The following is a 17,382-nucleotide window of genomic DNA, read 5'->3' as shown; positions in this document are numbered from 1 at the left end:
AAAGGGGCAGCTCCTCAAAAGGAGGTGGAACAGCCCGAACAGAACACAAGTACAAAGGAAACTTAAAACACCAAATCAAAATGTGATTATTGGGGGGTATAATGCACCCCAGCCCCTGCGGTGCCCAAAGGGCGCGGAAGGCATCAACTGTGCCCATGGACACCGCATGCTCCCTCTCCAGGGACACCTGGCCGCGAACGTAGCCGCAGTAGAGGGACAGTCAGGATGGACAACCTTGTCGATCGCTCGCCGCCTGCAACTGTTAATGGCGAGTTTCGCCAGGCCCAGGAGCAGGTTGTGCAGGTTAGGTGGTTTGGCCACACTAAATTGTCCTTTAGTGTCCAAAAATGTGCAGATTAGGTGGATTGGTCATTCTAAATTGCCTCTTGGTGACCAAAGATGTACAGGTTAGGGGGATTGGCCATGCTAAATTATCCTTTTAGTGTCTAAAGATGTTTATGTTAGATGGATTAGTAGGATAAATGTGTGGGGTTACAGGGATAGAAGTGGCCTCCGTCTGCAATGTAGGGATTCTATGAACAGCATCAGTGACTCTGGCTAAGGCTTGGAAAGCCTTAAAGATTAAAGATTGGTCTTAAAGCCTTATTAAAGCCTTAAAGATTAAAGATTGGTCAGTGCCAGGTGCCATCTATAGGTGGCAGTGCCTGTGGAGTTTTGGAGTCTTTGCCAGCCTCAGCAGCTGATCTTGTGTTGCTGAAGGAGCGTTGGTTGTGGTTCAGAGGGAGCGGTTTGTGCAGTTCCCTGGGTCAGGAGACTGAGCCCAGGCTGGGTGCTGGCAATGGCTGATTATATGGTATGAGGAAGGTGATCGGCTGCACTGAACAGAGCAGCAAGCTGAGATTTCGCTCAAAAACTGAACACTGCAAAAACATTAAGAACCAGTGAGTATTCACCCTGAGAGAGAGAGAGAGTGTAGGAGAGTCTTTTAAAGTTTAGGTTATTTATTAGCGTCACAAAGTAGGCTTACATTAACACTGCTATGAAGTTATTTGAAAATCCTCTAGTTGCCACACTTCAGCACCTGTTCGGGTTCACTAAGGGAGAATTTAGCACGGCCAATCCACCTAACCAGCACATCTTTGGACTATGGGAGGAAGCCGGAGCACCCGGAGGAAACATATGCAGAGGGAGAAGGTGCAAACTCCACACAAATAGTAACCCAGGCTGGGAATTGAACCTGGGCCACTGGCAGCAGCAGTACAAGACAGAGCGTGAGAGAGCAGGGGTATTTCCCCCGAGAGAGAGAGCGTGGGGGTATTCTCCCCGAGAGAGAGAGAGAGAGAGAGCAGAGGTATTCTCCCTGAGAGAGAGAGAGAGAGAGAGTGGGTGTATTCTCCCCGAGAGAGAGAGAGAGAGGGGGGTATTCTCCCCGAGAGAGAGAGAGAGAGAGAGTGGGTATATTCTCCCCAAGAGGGAGAGCAAGGGTACTCTCTCTAGGAGAGACAGAGGGGGTATTCTCCCTAAGTGAGTGCAGGTGCCTATTCTGCCTGAGATTTTAACAACTCAGTGATTTCTTTACCCCTTCCGCCAGCACCTCCCCCATACACACACACACACACACACACACACACACACACACACACCTCTTTGCGGGGTTGGCAGGGTAATGGGTTTCAGTACGAAGTCACACAGGCTGGAGTCTGCCGGTTAGGGACAGGAAGAATAAATAAGAAGGTTATTATCTAAATGGTGAGAGATTGCAGAGCTGTCAGGTACAGAGGGATCTGGGTGTCCTTGTGCATGAATCACAAGCGTTATTATGCAGGTACAGCAAGTAATTAGGAAAGCTAATTGAATGTTCTTGTTTATTGTGAGGGGAATGTAGGGAGATTTTGCTTCAGCTGCACAGGCATTGGTGTTGTTGTTCGTCCATCGTCATCGATGGGGACCTCGACACCATTAATCATTTTGAGGCTGCTCGCGGTGTGTCCGAAGATGACTGATCAGGCCAATTCGGGCACAGAATATCCTGGCACATATTGGACAGACTTGTGTAGACACTGTAGTTGTTGCGCTGGTGGCTCTGGACTTGCGCAGTTCGCGCTTAAGTTGTGCTTCAGCAATACACCTTGCTTCATGAGCTTGACAGCCTTTGTGGATGAGGCAGTGCCAGGTAGGGCGGTTTTGTGCCAGCGTTTCCCAGGTGATCGTGTCAATGTCAAGTGACTTCAGAGAGGCTTTGAGTGTGTCTTTGAAACGTTTCTTCTGCCCTCCATTCGAGCGTCTTCCAGCAGAGAGTTCCCCAAAAAGGAGCTGCTTGGGAATGCGCTCGTCTGACATACGGATGACATGACCTGCCCACCGGGTCTGCACTCTCATCAGCAGTGTGTGGACTGATAGTAGACTTGCTCTAGAGAGAACTTCAGTGTCTGGTACTTTGTCTTGCCATCGGATGTGTAATATTCTGTGAAGACAAGTCATGTGGAAATGATTGAGCTGTCTTGCATGCCTTCGATACACAGTCCACGTTTCACAGGCATACAGGAGGGTAGTGAGTACCGCGGTGCTGTAGACCTTCAGTTTTGTTGCTGGGCTGATTCCACTGTATGGACGTTCCCATGCAGTGAGCGCAGTCTACCAAAAGCAAACTTTCCTTTGCTATTCTGCAGTTAACTCCTGTATCAATAGTCACTGCTTGGGAGAGGGAGCTGCCAAGATAAGTGAACTGGTCCACTGCCTGTAGTTTCTGCCCTTCAATTGTGATTATGGGTTCTGTGTACGGTGCATGAGGAGCAGGCTGGTGCATGGCTTCAGCCTTTTTAATGTTGATGGTGAGTCCAAAGTTATCACAAGCAGTGGAAAATTTGTCCATACTGACTTGCATCTCTGGCTCTGAGCCAGCATACAGGGCACAGTCATCGGCAAAGAGGAAATCTCTCAGAACAGTCTCCTTCACTTTTTGGTAATAGCTTGAAGTCTTCTGGATGAGTACATGGGACTTAATAGGATTGAGGGCTATAGGTAAGCCTAGTAGGTAGAGATAAGATCGGTGCAACTTGTGGGTCGAAGGGCTTGTTTGTGCTGTTGTTTTTCTATGATTTCTATGATCAGGTTGAAGAGCTTCCCATCCACTCTGTACTTGAGGCTGATTCCAGCAACACTGTCCTGGAAGGCATCATTTAGCATGGCAGAAAACATCATGCTGAACAGTGTGGGTGCGAGCACACAGCCCTGTTTGACGTCATTGGTGACTGGGAATGCCTTAGAGAATTCTCCATGTTGGTGAGAAGACATCTGGAGCATTTTATATAGTATTGGTCTCCTTATTTAAGGAAAGATGTAAATGCATTAGAAACAGATCAGAAAAGGTTTACTAAACTGTTACCTGGATTGTCTCAAAGAATTAAGGTTGTGCAGGCTAGGTTTATATCCACCAGGGTTTGCAAGAGTAAGAGGTGATTAATTAGAACATAGAATCCCTGCAGTGCAGAAGGAGTAAAAAGTCTGACAACACCAGGTTTTAGTCCAACCAATTTATTTGATAGTAAACTCACAAGCTTTCGAGGGGACTCCCTCTTCGTCAGGTGAATGGAGAACTCTCGAAAGCTTGTGAGTTTACTATCAAATAAATCGGTTGGACTAAAACCTGGTGTTGTCAGACTTTTTACTGTGTTTACCCCAGTCCAACGCCGGCACATCCACATCATGCAGAAGGAGACCATTTGACCAATCGAGCCTGCACAAAGTTTTTGAGAGAGCAGGTTAAGTGGATTGGCCATGCTAAATTGCCCCTTAGTGTCAGGGTAAATTTGTGGGGTTATGGGGATGGGGCCTGTGTGGCAATGTGGTTGCTGCAGACTCGATGGACCGAATGGCCTCCTTCTATGACCTTACTCAGGCCCACCCACCCCCTTCCTACCCCTGTAACTCCAGGCATTTACCGTGGCCAATCCACCTAAGCTGCACAACTTTGGACTGTAGGAGGAAACCAGAGCACTTGGAGGAAACCCATGCAGAGACGGGGAGAACATGAAAGCTTCACACAATCAGTCACCCAAGGCTCCGGCCTCGAACCTGTGTCCCTGGTACTGTGGGGCAGCAGTGCTAACCACTGTGCTGCTCCAAAAATAGCCTCACCCTTTCTGCCTCATCTATTAGGTCACTGGGGCTGCAGGTTAAAAATTAATCACATACAAAATCCTGAGGGTATTGACAGAGTGGATTAGAGGCCAAGGATTGAATGGCATGGACGGAAGGATCAGATGTGTTATGAAGAGAATTATTTCAAAGCAAGTTGTTGTGATCTGGAACGACGCAAAGAAAACAGCTTCAATGTTAACTTTCAAAAGGGAATTGGATAAATACTTTAAAGAGGTGAAGATTTACTGGATTACAGGGTGATGAAGGGAATTTAATCATAATACCCATCGTAGGGAACTAAGCAGCTAATATTTTAATATAAGGTTTTGAAAATAAAGTGCAAAAACTAATAAGGGCATTAGAAGTTAGCTGTTAAATTTCCCAGTAACTGATTATAAGCCCAAAGTTTCCTTGTATCAGAGAATTGACTTAAAAAAGTGAAAATTCTATTACAATGTAACTTGAACATGAGACAGTATGAAACCGTCCATTGTTTAAAAGAACAAATTATGTAAATTTATATTTGAGAACAAGGAGTTTGGGCTGGGAATTCTGCCAGATGTTTGTATCCGCATCCAGCGAGAAAAACTGGTCCCAGCCTCCTCGTAAAACGCTGAGTAAGTTAAAAGTATGGTTTTGTATTGCTAAGCAACAAGGAAGCCACTTTTATTGAGTATACTCCTGATAGTTGAACAGATGAATGACAAACCATTATTTAACGTGTCAGATTATATTTTGATTTGAGAATGTTGTCATGAGTAGATTGACAAGTTAAATTTTAAATTTGATCATGTTAGGTGCTGGGCTGCATCTCAGATATCCAAATTTTTTAATTGTCCAAGTTTTTGGTACAAAACTCGAGATCCACAGAGAAAACTTGAAATGCTATCGCATCCCCAGATTCCCCTTCGGCCAAAGTATTGTATTTGTCTAATGTAGGTCTTTTGTTCTTTGTATTGTTTGCGAGTTTTGTAACAAAACTAGTTTTGGAAATAAATTTTATTATGCTTTAAATCTGAGTTTCAGTTATCTTTGCAAAATCTATTAAACACAATTATTTTAAAGTATTTCTAAAGTAATCCGGCACCGAAACAGAATTCTCCACTTGACGGGGACAGAGCAGGAGTGGGCTAATTGGTCGTCCTTTCAAAGAGCTGTCACAGGCAGGATGGGCCAAATGGCTGCTTTCTGTGCTGTTCTCTCCTGTGCCTGTCTGACTGTGTGTTTTCTATTGCTGATGTTACAGGTTGTTGAATCCAGTTGGTGATTTTCGTTGGCAGACATGGGCATGCAGGTCGTGTCCCTCACCTTGGTGCTTGCCACCTGCGGGCTTTCATTGGATAACGGCTTAATGAGGACCCCGCCTATGGGATGGTTGGCATGGGAACGCTTCCGCTGCAATGTTGACTGCAGCACTGATCCTGAAAACTGCATCAGGTGAGATCGGAACCTGAACCTCACAGCAGAAAGTCCTCACAAACATCAAACTGAAAACTGGACAGGGAGTTAAATTCAGCCCCATTCGCCCCGCAAATATCCCACCGTCTTATCAGCCACAACCAGCCAGAATAATCCAAGATAAGACTCTCACTGGGGTACAGGTCCCACACACACACTGACTCTCACTGGGGTACGGGTCCCACACACACTGACTCTCACTGGGGTACGGGTCCACACACACTGACTCTCACTGGGGTACGGGTCCCACACACACTGACTCTCACTGGGGTACGGCTCCCACACACACTGACTCCCACTGGGGTCCCACACACACTGACTCTCACTGGGGTACGGGTCCCACACACTCTGACTCTCACTGGGGTATGGGTCCCACACACACACTGACTCTCACTGGGGTACGGGTCCCACAAACACACTGACCCTCACTGGGGTACGGCTCCCACACACACACTGACTCTCACTGGGGTACGGGTCCCACACACACACTGACTCTCACTGGGGTACGGGTCCCACACACTCTGACTCTCACTGGGGTACGGCTCCCACACACACTGACTCTCACTGGGGTACAGGTCCCACACACACACTGACTCTCACTGGGGTACAGGTCCCACACACACTGACTCTCACTGGGGTACGGGTCCCACACACACTGACTCTCACTGGGGTACGGCTCCCACACACACTGACTCTCACTGGGGTACGGGTCCCACACACACTGACTCTCACTGGGGTACGGGTCCCACACACACTGACTCTCACTGGGGTACGGGTCCCACACACTCTGACTCTCACTGGGGTACGGGTCCCACACACACTGACTCTCACTGGGGTACGGGTCCCACACACACTGACTCTCACTGATGTACGGGTCCCACTCACACTGACTCTCACTGGGGTACAGGTCCCACACACACTGACTCTCACTGGGGTACGGCTCTCACACACACTGACTCTCAGCGGGGTACGGGTCCCACACACACTGACTCTCACTGGGGTACGGGTCCCACACACTCTGACTCTCACTGGGATAAATGTTCCAGAGTTCAATTATGAGTTAACCACGTTGCTATGGGTCTGAAGGCCAGATTACCAGTTTAGGGAGCTTCCCACTACAATCTCTGCCTTAACTATCACCTCAGGCCTCCAAGCTGGGAATCTTCCTGCAATCATTATGGATTAGGCCCTCGGGTCTCTGGAGTGGTAATTGAACCCATTGAACCACATTGACACCTCAGTTACACTTGTAAACAAACATTCCAACTCTGGCCTCTACCTGGGGACAGTGGTTTGGCAGCTTGGGCCTCGCATATGGCTCTGTGAGCTGGGGCTGGGCCTCGCTGCTCTGGGGCCTGGGATTTGAGCTAAGGCCTGGGCCTTGGGCTGGGCCTTCTGCAGGCAGTGCCTCACGCTGAAACTGATGGGCAAGAAATCTAACTCTGTCCTTTTTGCAAACAGTGAACGCCTGTTTATGGACATGGCTGACCGTTTGGCAGAGGACGGTTGGAAGGAGCTTGGTTACGAGTACGTGAACATAGATGACTGTTGGGCAGCATTGCAGAGGGATTCGCAGGGACAGCTGGTTGCTGATCCCCAACGATTCCCTAGTGGAATTAAAGCTTTGGCTCAATACGTGAGTCAAGATTTTACTCTTCTCCTGTGCCTCTTTGTTTCTCCCTCCCTGTCCCCTCGGAGTGTGTGCGTCTGTGTATATGTGCACGTTTCTTTTATAGAACATAGAACATAGAACATTACAGCGCAGAACAGGCCCTTCGGCCCACGATGTTGCGCCGACCAGTTACAAAAACAATGACCCACTAGCCTATACCAATCCCTTTTTGTCCATAAACCTATCCAGAGATCTCTTAAACGCCCCCAAACTAGACGCATTTACAACTGCAGCAGGCAGGGCATTCCAATCCCTCACCACCCTCTGGGTAAAGAACCTACCCCTGACATCCGTCCTGTAGCTACCCCCCCTTAATTTAAAGCCATGCCCCCTCGTGCTAGCTTTCTCCATCCGAGGAAAAAGGCTATCACTATCCACCCTATCTAAACCTCTAATCATCTTATATGTTTCAATAAGATTCCCTTCTTAGCCGCCTTCTTTCCAACGAAAACAACCCTAGATCCCTCAGTCTCTCCTCATAGGACCTCCCCACCATACCAGGCAAGTTTATTTGTGGGACGTGGCTGTCGCTGGCTGGCCAGCATTTATTGCCTGTCCCTAGTTGCCTGAGGGCAGTTGAGATTCAACCAAATTTGCAGTGGCTGTAGAGTCACATGTAGGCCAGACTGGGTAAGGACGGCAGATTTCCTTCGCTAAAGGACATTCGTGAACCAGGTGGGTTTTTCCGATAATCGACAGTGGTTTCATGGTAAAATAATTCTCATTTTGCCAAGGACTAGTAAATCTGCTTCCTCTAGTTACTGACCCTCTTCCTAAAGGAAACCGTGTCTCGTGGTTTTGAACAATCTGTGTAATTTTCCCTCGCGATGTTCCCTACTGTGCGAAACACGGTGTCGGCTTCTCTTTTCTCTCCACAGAACTGTAGTCCATCATCCCTGCTACATTTTCCTCTACACCCCCTTCTTCAGGGCTTCCCCAGTGTGTGACACCCAGAATTGGACACGGCACCCCAGCTGGGGCCTAACTGATTATTTATAATGGTTCAGCCTGACCTGCTTTTGCAGAATCACACAGAACGTGCAGCAACAAAGTGGGTCTTTCATCATCATTGCTCCATGTGGCTATTAATAATGGAATCCCTACAGCACAGGTGGAGGCCATTCAGCCCATTAAGTCTGCACTAACTCTCTGACACAGCATCTTAGACACAAACGGGCAATTTAGCATGGCCAATCCACTTAACCTCCACATCTTTGGACTGTGGGAAGAAACCAGAGCACACGGAGAGAACATGCAAACTCCGCATAGACAGTGGCCCAAGCTGGGAATTGAACCCGGGTCCTTGGCTCTGTGAGGCAGCAGTGCTAACCACTGTGCCGCGCACAGTGGCTGCTAAGGTGTGTACTTAAGTGATAATATGGTGTACATCAATCCTACTTTCTTTTTGTTTCCACCCAAATTATAGGCAGTCCTTGACTCAATAACACTCCAGTTATGATGCCTTGCAACATTTAAAAATGAACGCCCTGCTGAGAGCCACCACACCCATTTCCCACACCCCCACCCACCCCTAATTTCCTTGGCTGTTGACCCCACTCCCACATGACTTGCCTGTGGCCTGGGTCACTGCACAATCTGGGGACTCCATTGTCTGTCCTCGCGGCGTAGCCCATAGCCACCTGGTTCTGATTGGCTGACAACTCTTGGTAGGTGAGAGTTGGGTCCCCGGGGTCTTTGTTTCCAGGGATAAAGCTCCCTCCGCTGACCTCGCCAACGCCTGTTTGGCTTGTGGTTCAGCGAGCCTTCCTAAAAAGTGGCAGTGTGGTACACTGTTGGGTACACCGAGGGAGAATTTAGCATGGCCAATGCACCTAACCAGCACAGCTTTTGGACTGTGGGAGGAAATTGGAGCGCCCAGAGGAAACCCATGAAAACACGGGGGGAATGTACAGACTACACAGAGACACTGACCTGAGTTGGGAATCGAACCCACGTCCCTGGCGCAGTGAGGCAGAGGTGCTAACCATTGTGCTCTCCAGCTGCCCATTGCACCCAACTCTGCATGGGCACCATACTTTGGGAGGATGGGGAAGGTTTTAGAGAGGATGCAGAGAAGCTTTCCTAGATTGGACCCAGGAATGAGGGACTTGGTTGGGGGAGTTGGGATTGTTCTCCTTGGACAAGAGAAGATTAAGAAAAGAGTTAATGAGAAGTATTGTGTTGCTTGGTCAGGGTAAATGGAGAGAAACTGTTCCCCTTGACAGAAGGTTTGAGAACCAGAGGATACTGATTTAAGATGAATGACAAAATTTCACACAGAGTGTGGTGAGTGTCTGGGACAAGCTGTCAGAGATTGTAGTAGAGGCGGATATAATGGCCGGAGAAAATAAGATGGCTGGAGATAGACCCCAGAGCAGGAGGAGCCCATTCAGTCCTTTGACCCTGCTGAAATGGTGGCAACATGTGGCACAGTGGTTAGCACCGCTGCCACATGCGCCAGGGACCCGGGTTCGATTCCCAACTCAGGTCGCTGTCTCTGTGGAGTCTGCACATTCCCCCTGTGTTTTCATGGGTTTCCTTTGGGCACTCCAGTTACCACTTACAGTCCAAAAGATGTGCTGGTTAAGTGCATTGGCCATGCTAAGTTCTCCCTCGGTGTACCCAAATGGCGCCGGAGTGTGGCGCCGAGGAGATTGTCGCAGTAACTTCATTGCAGTGTTAATGTAAGCCTTACTTGTGACACTAATAAATAAACAAATGAGTCACGAATGCTCTGTGTCACAGCTCTGCCTTGATGTGATAGTGTGTGTGTGTGTGTGTGTGTGTGTGTGTGTGTGTGAGGAATACCATGGAGGGACTGACTACGGAGTCTCTGGGTGGAGGTTAGGAACAGGAAGGGGTCAATAACTTTAACTTTACTGGATGTTTTCTATAGGCCGCCCAATAGTAACAGGGATGTTGAGGAGCAGATAGGGAAACAGATCCTGGAAAGGTGTAATAATAAGGGTTGTCGTGATGGGAGATGTTAACTTCCCAAATATCGATTGGAATCTCCCTAGGGTCAGGGTTTAGATGGGGAGGAGTTTGTTAGGTGCGTTCAGGAGGATTTCCTGACACAGTACGTGGATAAGCCAACGAGAGGAGAGGCTGTACTCGATCTGGTGCTGGCTAATGAACCAGGACAGGTGTCAGATCTCTCAGTGGGAGAGCATTTTGGGGATAGTGATCATAACTCTATCTCCTTTACACTAGCATTGGAGAGGGATAGGATCAGGCAAGCTAGGAAAGTGTTTATCTGGAGGAAGGGGAAATATGAAGCCATCAGGAAGGAAATTAGAGGCTTAAATTGGAAGGAGGTATTCTCGGGGAAATGTACCGAAGTAAGGTGGCAGATTTTCAAGGAATGTTTGTCTAGAGTTCTGCGCGACAACGTTCCGATGAGACAGGAGGCTATGATAGGTTACAGGAACCGTGGTGCATGAAAGTTGTAACGAATCTAATCAAAAAGAAAAGAAAAGTGTATAAAAGGGTCAGGGAGCTAGGCAATGTTAAGGATCTAAAGGAGTATACGGCTTGTACGAAGGAACTTAAGGAAATAAGGAGAGCCAGAAGGGGTCATGAGAAGGCCTTGGCAGGTAAGATTAAGGAAAACCCGAAGGCATTCTACAAATATGTGAAGAGTAAAAGGATGAGATGTGAAGGAATAGGACCTATAAAATGTGAAGGTGGGAAAGTTTGTATAGAACCGGTAGAAATAGCAGAGGTGCTCAATGAATACTTTACTTCGGTATTCACGGTGGAAAAGGATCTTGGTGGTTGTAGTGCAGTCTTGTGGCGGACTGAAAAGCTTGAGTGTGTGGACATTAAGAAAGAGGATGTGTTGGAGCTTTTGAATAGCATCAAGATAGATAAGTTGCCGGGACCGGATGGGATGTACTTCTGGTTACTGTGGGAGGCGGGGGAAGAGATTGCAGAGCCTCTGGCGATGATCTTTGTGTCATCAATGAAGACGGGAGAGGTTCTGGAGGATTGGAGGATTGCGGATGTGGTTCCTATATTCAAGAAAGGGAACAGGATAGCCCAGGAAATTATTGACCAGTGAGTCTAACCTCAGTGGTTGGTAAGTTGATGGAAAGGATCCTGAGAGACAGGATTTATGAACATTTAGAGAAGTATAGTATGATCAGAAGTAGTCAGCACGGCTTTGTTAAAGGCAGATCATGTATTACGAGCCTGGTTGAGTTTTTTGAAACTGTGACTAAACACGTTGATGAAGGAAGAGCGGTGGATGTGGTTTATATGGACTTCAGCAAGACGTTCGATAAGGTTCCCCCATGCAAGACTTCTTGAGAAAGTGAGGGGGCATGGGATCCAAGGAGACGTTGCTTTGTGGATCCAGAACTGGCTTGCCTGCAGAAGGCAGAGAGTGGTTGTGGATGGGTCTTTTTCTGCCTGGAGGTCGGCCACCATTGGAGTGCCCCAGGGATCTGTTCTGGGACCCTTGCTGTTTGTGATTTTCATAAATGATCTGGATGAGGAAGTGGAGGGATGGGTTGGTAAGTTTGCGGACGACACAAAGGTTGGTGGTGTTGTGGATAGTTTGGAGGAATGTCAGAAGTTGCAGCGAGACATTGATAGGATGCAAGACTAGGCAGAGAAGTGGCACATGGACTTCAACCTGGATAAGTGTGTAGTGGTACATTGTGGCAGGTCAAATGGGATGAAAGAATATAATATTAAGGGTAGCAGTGTGGAAGATCAGAAGGATCTTGGGGTCCGGGTTCATAGGACTCTCAAATCAGCTTCGCAGGTAGAGGATGTAGTCAAGAAGGCGTATGGCGTACTGGCCTTCATCAATCAAGGAATTGAGTTTAGGAATCAGAATATAATGCTGCAACTTTATAGGACCCTTGTCGGACCCCACTTGGATTACTGTGCTCAGTGCTGGTCGTCCCATTGCAGGAAGGATGTGGAATCCATTGAGAGGGTGCAGAGGAGATATACAAGGATGTTGCCTGGATTGGGTGGCATGCCTTATGAGGATAGGTTGAGAAAGCTTGATCTTTTCTCCTTAGAGAGACAAAGGATGAGAGGGGAGCTGATAGAGGTGTATAAGATGATGAGAGGGATTGATAAGGTGGATTCTCAGAGGCTTTTCCCCAGGGCTGAAATGGCTGCCACAAGAGGACACAGGTTTAAGGTGCTGGGGAGTAGGTACAGAGGAGATGTCAGGGTAAGTTTTTCACTCAGAGGATGGTGGGTGAGTGGAATCGGCTGCCGTCGGTGGAGGTGGAGGCAAATTCAATAGGGTCTTTTAAGAGACTTCTGGATGAGTACATGGGACTTCATAGGATTGAGGGTTATAGGTAAGCCTAGGAGGTAGAGATAAGGTCGGCACAACTTGTGGGCCGACAGGCCTGTTTGTGCTGTAGTTTTTTTCTATGATTCTATGGTTCTGTAACCCTTTAATAGCCTTGTCCAACAAAAAAAAGAGGTGTTTCTCTGCATCTTGTTTCACAGGTCCATTCAAAAGGCTTGAAGCTTGGCATTTATGGAGATCTGGGCACCTATACCTGTGGTGGATATCCAGGCACCACACTGGACCAAATTGAGTTGGACGCTCGCACCTTTGCCTCTTGGGGTGTGGACATGTTGAAGTTTGATGGCTGCTATTCCAACTCCTCCACCAAGGCTATGGGTGAGTGCGGGAGTCACCGGCCAAACCAGGCCCACGCTGAGAGAGTAAACATTCCCTGAGCCTTCCTGCCGAGGAACATAGAACATAGAACACTACAGCACAAACAGGCCCTTCGGCCCACAAGTTGCGCCGACCACATCACCTACCAACCTACAGACCTATCTATAACCCTCAATCTCATTAAACCCCATATACTCATCCAGAAGTCTTTTAAAAGACCCCAGCGAGTTCGCCTCCACCACCACTGACGGCAGCCGATTCCATTCACTCACCACCCTCTGAGTGAAAAACTTACCCCTAACATCACTTCTGAACCTCCCTCCCCGCACCTTAAATCTGTGTCCTCTCGTAGCGACCATTTCAAACCGGGGAAATAGCCTCTGAGAGTCCACCCTATCTATTCCTCTCAACATTTTGTAAACTTCTATCAGGTCGCCTCTCAACCTTCGTCTCTCCAGGGAAAAGAGTCCCAGCTCCCTCAACCTAACTTCATAAGGCATGCCTCCCAGTCCAGGCAACATCCTTGTAAATCTCCTCTGCACCCTTTCAATAGCTTCTACATCTTTCCTATAGTGAGGCGACCAGAACTGCGCACAATACTCCAAATGAGGCCTGACAAGGGTCTTATAAAGTTCCAGCATTACCTCCCGACTCCTAAACTCAATCCCTCGATTAATGAAGGCCAGTACACCATACGCCTTCTTGACCACCTCCTCCACCTGCGAGGCCGATTTAAGAGTCCTGTGGACCCGGACCCCAAGATCCTTCTGCTCCTCAACACTACTCAGACTTCTGCCCTTAATAGTGTACTCGTTCATCCCGTTGGTTCTGCCAAAATGGACGACAACACATTTATCCGCGTTGAAGTCCATCTGCCACTTCTCCGCCCAGTCCTGCATCCTATCTATGTCCTGCTGCAACTTTTGCCATCCTTCCAGATCATCCACAACACCACCGACCTTCGTGTCATCAGCGAACTTACTTACCCATCCCTCCACTTCCTCATCCAGGTCATTTATGAAAATGACAAACAACAAGGGTCCCAGAACAGATCCTTGAGGCACTCCGCTGGTGACTGACCTCCATTCAGAAAAAGCCCCATCCACAACCACTCTCTGCCTTCTGCAGGCAAGCCAGTTCTGGATCCACAAGGCCAAAGGCCCTTGGATCCCATGCCCTCTCACCTTCTCAAGAAGTCTTGCATGGGGGACCTTATCAAACGCCTTGCTGAAGTCCATGTACACTACGTCCACGGCACTTCCTTCGTCAATGTGTTCAGTCACATTATCGAAGGAGTTTGGCTCCACAAGATCAGAGAATCACTGCTGAGGTTAGGATTCCCAACTCATGGCAGGATGGTCATACGGCACAAAGTGAGGCCATTCAGTCCATCATGCCTGTAGCAGCTCTTCAGTAGATCTATCCAATTGGTCCTACCCCACCCCCGCTCATCCCCATAACCTGAGAAAGTTTCCCTTCCAACTCTCTTTCTAAAGAACATAAGAACATAAGAAATAGGAGCTGGAGTAGGCCATCCAGCCCTTCGAGCCTGCCCCGCCATTCAATAAGATCATGGCTGATCTGTCGCTGCTCAGTTCCACTTTCCCACCCTCTCCCCATAACCCTTAATCCCCTCTCCTATCAAAAACCCATCAACCCGCATCTTAAAAATATTTAGCGAGGCAGCCTCCACCACTTCAACGGGCAGAGAATTCCAGAGATTCACCACCCTTTGAGTGAAGAAGTTCCTCCTCAACTCCGTTCTAAACCGCCCCCCTTTTATCTTGAGGCTGTGCCCCCTAGTCCTATTGTCTTTTTTGAGCGGGAAGAGTCTTTCCACCTCTATCCTATCCATCCCATTCATCATCTTATACGTCTCAATGAGATCTCCTCTCATTCTTCTAAACTCTAACGAGTACAAGCCCAGTTTATTCAGCCTCTCCTCATAGCTCAACCCCCTCAACTCCGGTATCAGCCTAGTAAACCTCCTCTGCACTCCCTCCAAGGCCAAAATATCTTTGCGCAGGTGCGGCGCCCAAAAATGCACACAGTACTCCAGTTGCGGCCTCACCAATGCCCTATACAGCTGCAGCAAGACCTCCCTACTTTTATATTCAATCCCCTTCGCTATGAAGGCCAGCATCCCATTCGCCTTCCTGACCACCTGCTGCACCTGCAAGCTGGGTTTTTGCGACTCATGCACAAGGACCCCGAGGTCCCTCTGCACCGTCGCCTGCTGCAGTTTTTCGCCTCGTAAGTAATAGTCCTTCCTACCATTTTTCCTACCAAAGTGGACCACCTCACACTTGCCAACATTAAATTCCATTTGCCATTTCCTGGCCCATTTGCCCAGCCTATCTAGATCCTTCTGCAGACTCTCCACACCCTCCGCACAATTTGCCGTTCCCCAATCTTGGTGTCATCAGCAAATTTCGACACCCTACACTCGGTTCCCTCCTCCAGATCATCTATATAAATGGTAAATAGCTGAGGCCCCAGCACCGACCCCTGGGGCACTCCACTAGTCACCATCCGCCAATCCGAATAGCACCCGTTGACCCCCACTCTCTGCCTCCTATTTGACAACCAATCCTCTATCCACGCTAACACCCTACCCCCAACTCCATGTCCCTCGACCTTCTGCAATAACCTCTTGTGAGGCACTTTGTCAAACGCTTTCTGAAAATCTAGAAAGACCACATCCACCGGCTCTCCTCTATCCACCGCCCTAGACACATCCTCATAGAACTCTAGTAAATTTGTCAGACACGACTTCCCTTTAATGAAACCGTGCTGCGTCTGCTCTATCAAGCAATTCCCTTCAAGATGCCTCGCAATTTCCTCCTTAATGACAGATTCTAACATTTTACCTACCACAGATGTTAAACTAACCGGCCTATAATTCCCCGCCTTTTGCCTGGCACCCTTCTTAAACAACGGCGTAACATTAGCCGTTTTCCAATCATCCGGCACTTCCCCGGAATCCAGCGACGTTTGGAAAATAACCACCAAGGCATCCACTATCACCTCCGCCATTTCTTTCAGAACCCTCGGATGCATTCCATCCGGTCCTGGGGACTTGTCCACAATCAGCCCCTCCAGTCTGTCGAGCACCGCCTCTCTAGTAATTTTAAATTTTTAATCTAGTAAAGTTATTATACAATCTGTTCAGGCAGCACATTTAGATCATCACAGCTCCCTACGTGAGTAAATTTCTCCTCCTCTCTAATGGGCTCTTTTTGGCCATTACACAGGGGTGCATCTTAAATCTGTGTCCTCTGGTTACTGACCCTCCTTGCTTCAGTCATTGTGGGATTGGTTCAGCTCAGTTGGCTGGATGGCTGGCTCGTGATGCAGAGCGATGCCACAGAGTGGATTTAATTCCCTTACCGGCTGAGGGTTATTCTCTTTGCCCCTTGCCTGAGGTGTCCTCAGGTTAAAATCACCACCAGTGAGCTCTCTCCCTCATTGGGGAGAGCAGCCCATTGGTCATCTGGTGACTTTATCTTTAATCGTTATTGGATGTTAAGAGCCAGACAGTCAGGAATGCTGCTTTCACCCAGCCTGATCATTATTCTCTGTCCCAGCATCAATAGCTAGCATTCGGCATGCTGCGCTTGGTTGGGGTCATTGCGTTGCATTTTGGCTTCATTTGAGGCAGGTTTTTGGAGCGGCGTCTCGGCCTTTTGGCTGGGATGTGGGTGGGATCAGGCCGTGTTGGGGGGGGGGGGAGTGGGTGGCGGGTGTGGCTGTGCCTGCTCTGGTCGGCTTGGGTCGTGTGGATCGGGGCTGGGGTGGGAGCCCTGTCTTGTCAGCTTGGTAAAAAGTCTGACAACACCAGGTTTTAGTCCAACCAATTTATTTGATAATACTCACAAGCTTTCGAGGGGACTGCCTCTTCGTCAGGTGACCTGACGAAGAGGCAGTCCCCTCGATAGCTTGTGAGTATTATCAAATAAATCGGTTGGACTAAAACCTGGTGTTGTCAGACTTTTTACTGTGTTTACGCCAGTCCAACGCCGGCATTCCCACATCTTGTCAGCTTGGATCAGGAATGTCCCAACTTGTTGGGACTCTGAATTGGATTTGATTCGATTGGAATGGATTGGATTGGATTGGAATAAAGTTTATATACAAAAAAAATTCTGCTGGTGAAAAAAAAATCAATAGCTAGCGTTCCTTCTTCAGAGTCTGGGGGTCATCGCTTCCAAGCTCCAGAGGCTTGAGCCCATTTTCCAGACACTAAGGGTGTGTTGGATTGACAGAATTGCAGACGAGACATTAAACTGAGGCTCTGTCTGGCCTCTGGATGTGAAAGATTCTCTGGTGCTATTTCAAGCAAGAACAGAGAAGTTCTCCATGATGCCCTGGGCCAATATTTATCCCTCAGCCAATGTTGGAAAATAAAACAGCTTGTCTGGGCATTATTAGTTTGCGGTTTGTGGGAGCTTGCTGTGCACAAATTAAAGGACATTCCCTACAGGTAACAGTT

The 17,382-nt window shown here is 48.3% G+C and overlaps 1 protein-coding gene across 1 annotated transcript; it reads left to right on the top strand.

Annotated features, from left to right (window-relative positions):
• Nucleotides 1-723: 723 nt before the first annotated feature.
• LOC145339122 (alpha-N-acetylgalactosaminidase-like) lies at nucleotides 724-12,890 on the top strand (the record flags this gene model as incomplete). Its single annotated transcript, XM_080183568.1, has 4 exons — nucleotides 724-902; nucleotides 5,348-5,538; nucleotides 7,021-7,195; nucleotides 12,713-12,890. Coding segments are annotated over exons 2-4 (508 nt in total), but the record flags the coding sequence as incomplete, so codon positions are not given.
• Between the last annotated feature and the right edge of the window lie 4,492 nt (nucleotides 12,891-17,382).

The sequence above is a fragment of the Carcharhinus amblyrhynchos genome, unplaced genomic scaffold (genome assembly GCF_965287045.1).
Source record: "Carcharhinus amblyrhynchos unplaced genomic scaffold, sCarAmb.v2.hapA chromosome_334, whole genome shotgun sequence".
Classification (NCBI taxonomy): Eukaryota; Metazoa; Chordata; class Chondrichthyes; order Carcharhiniformes; family Carcharhinidae; genus Carcharhinus; species Carcharhinus amblyrhynchos.
The sequence above is the reverse complement of the archived record's forward strand: the minus strand, read 5'-3'. Positions and strand labels throughout refer to the sequence as shown.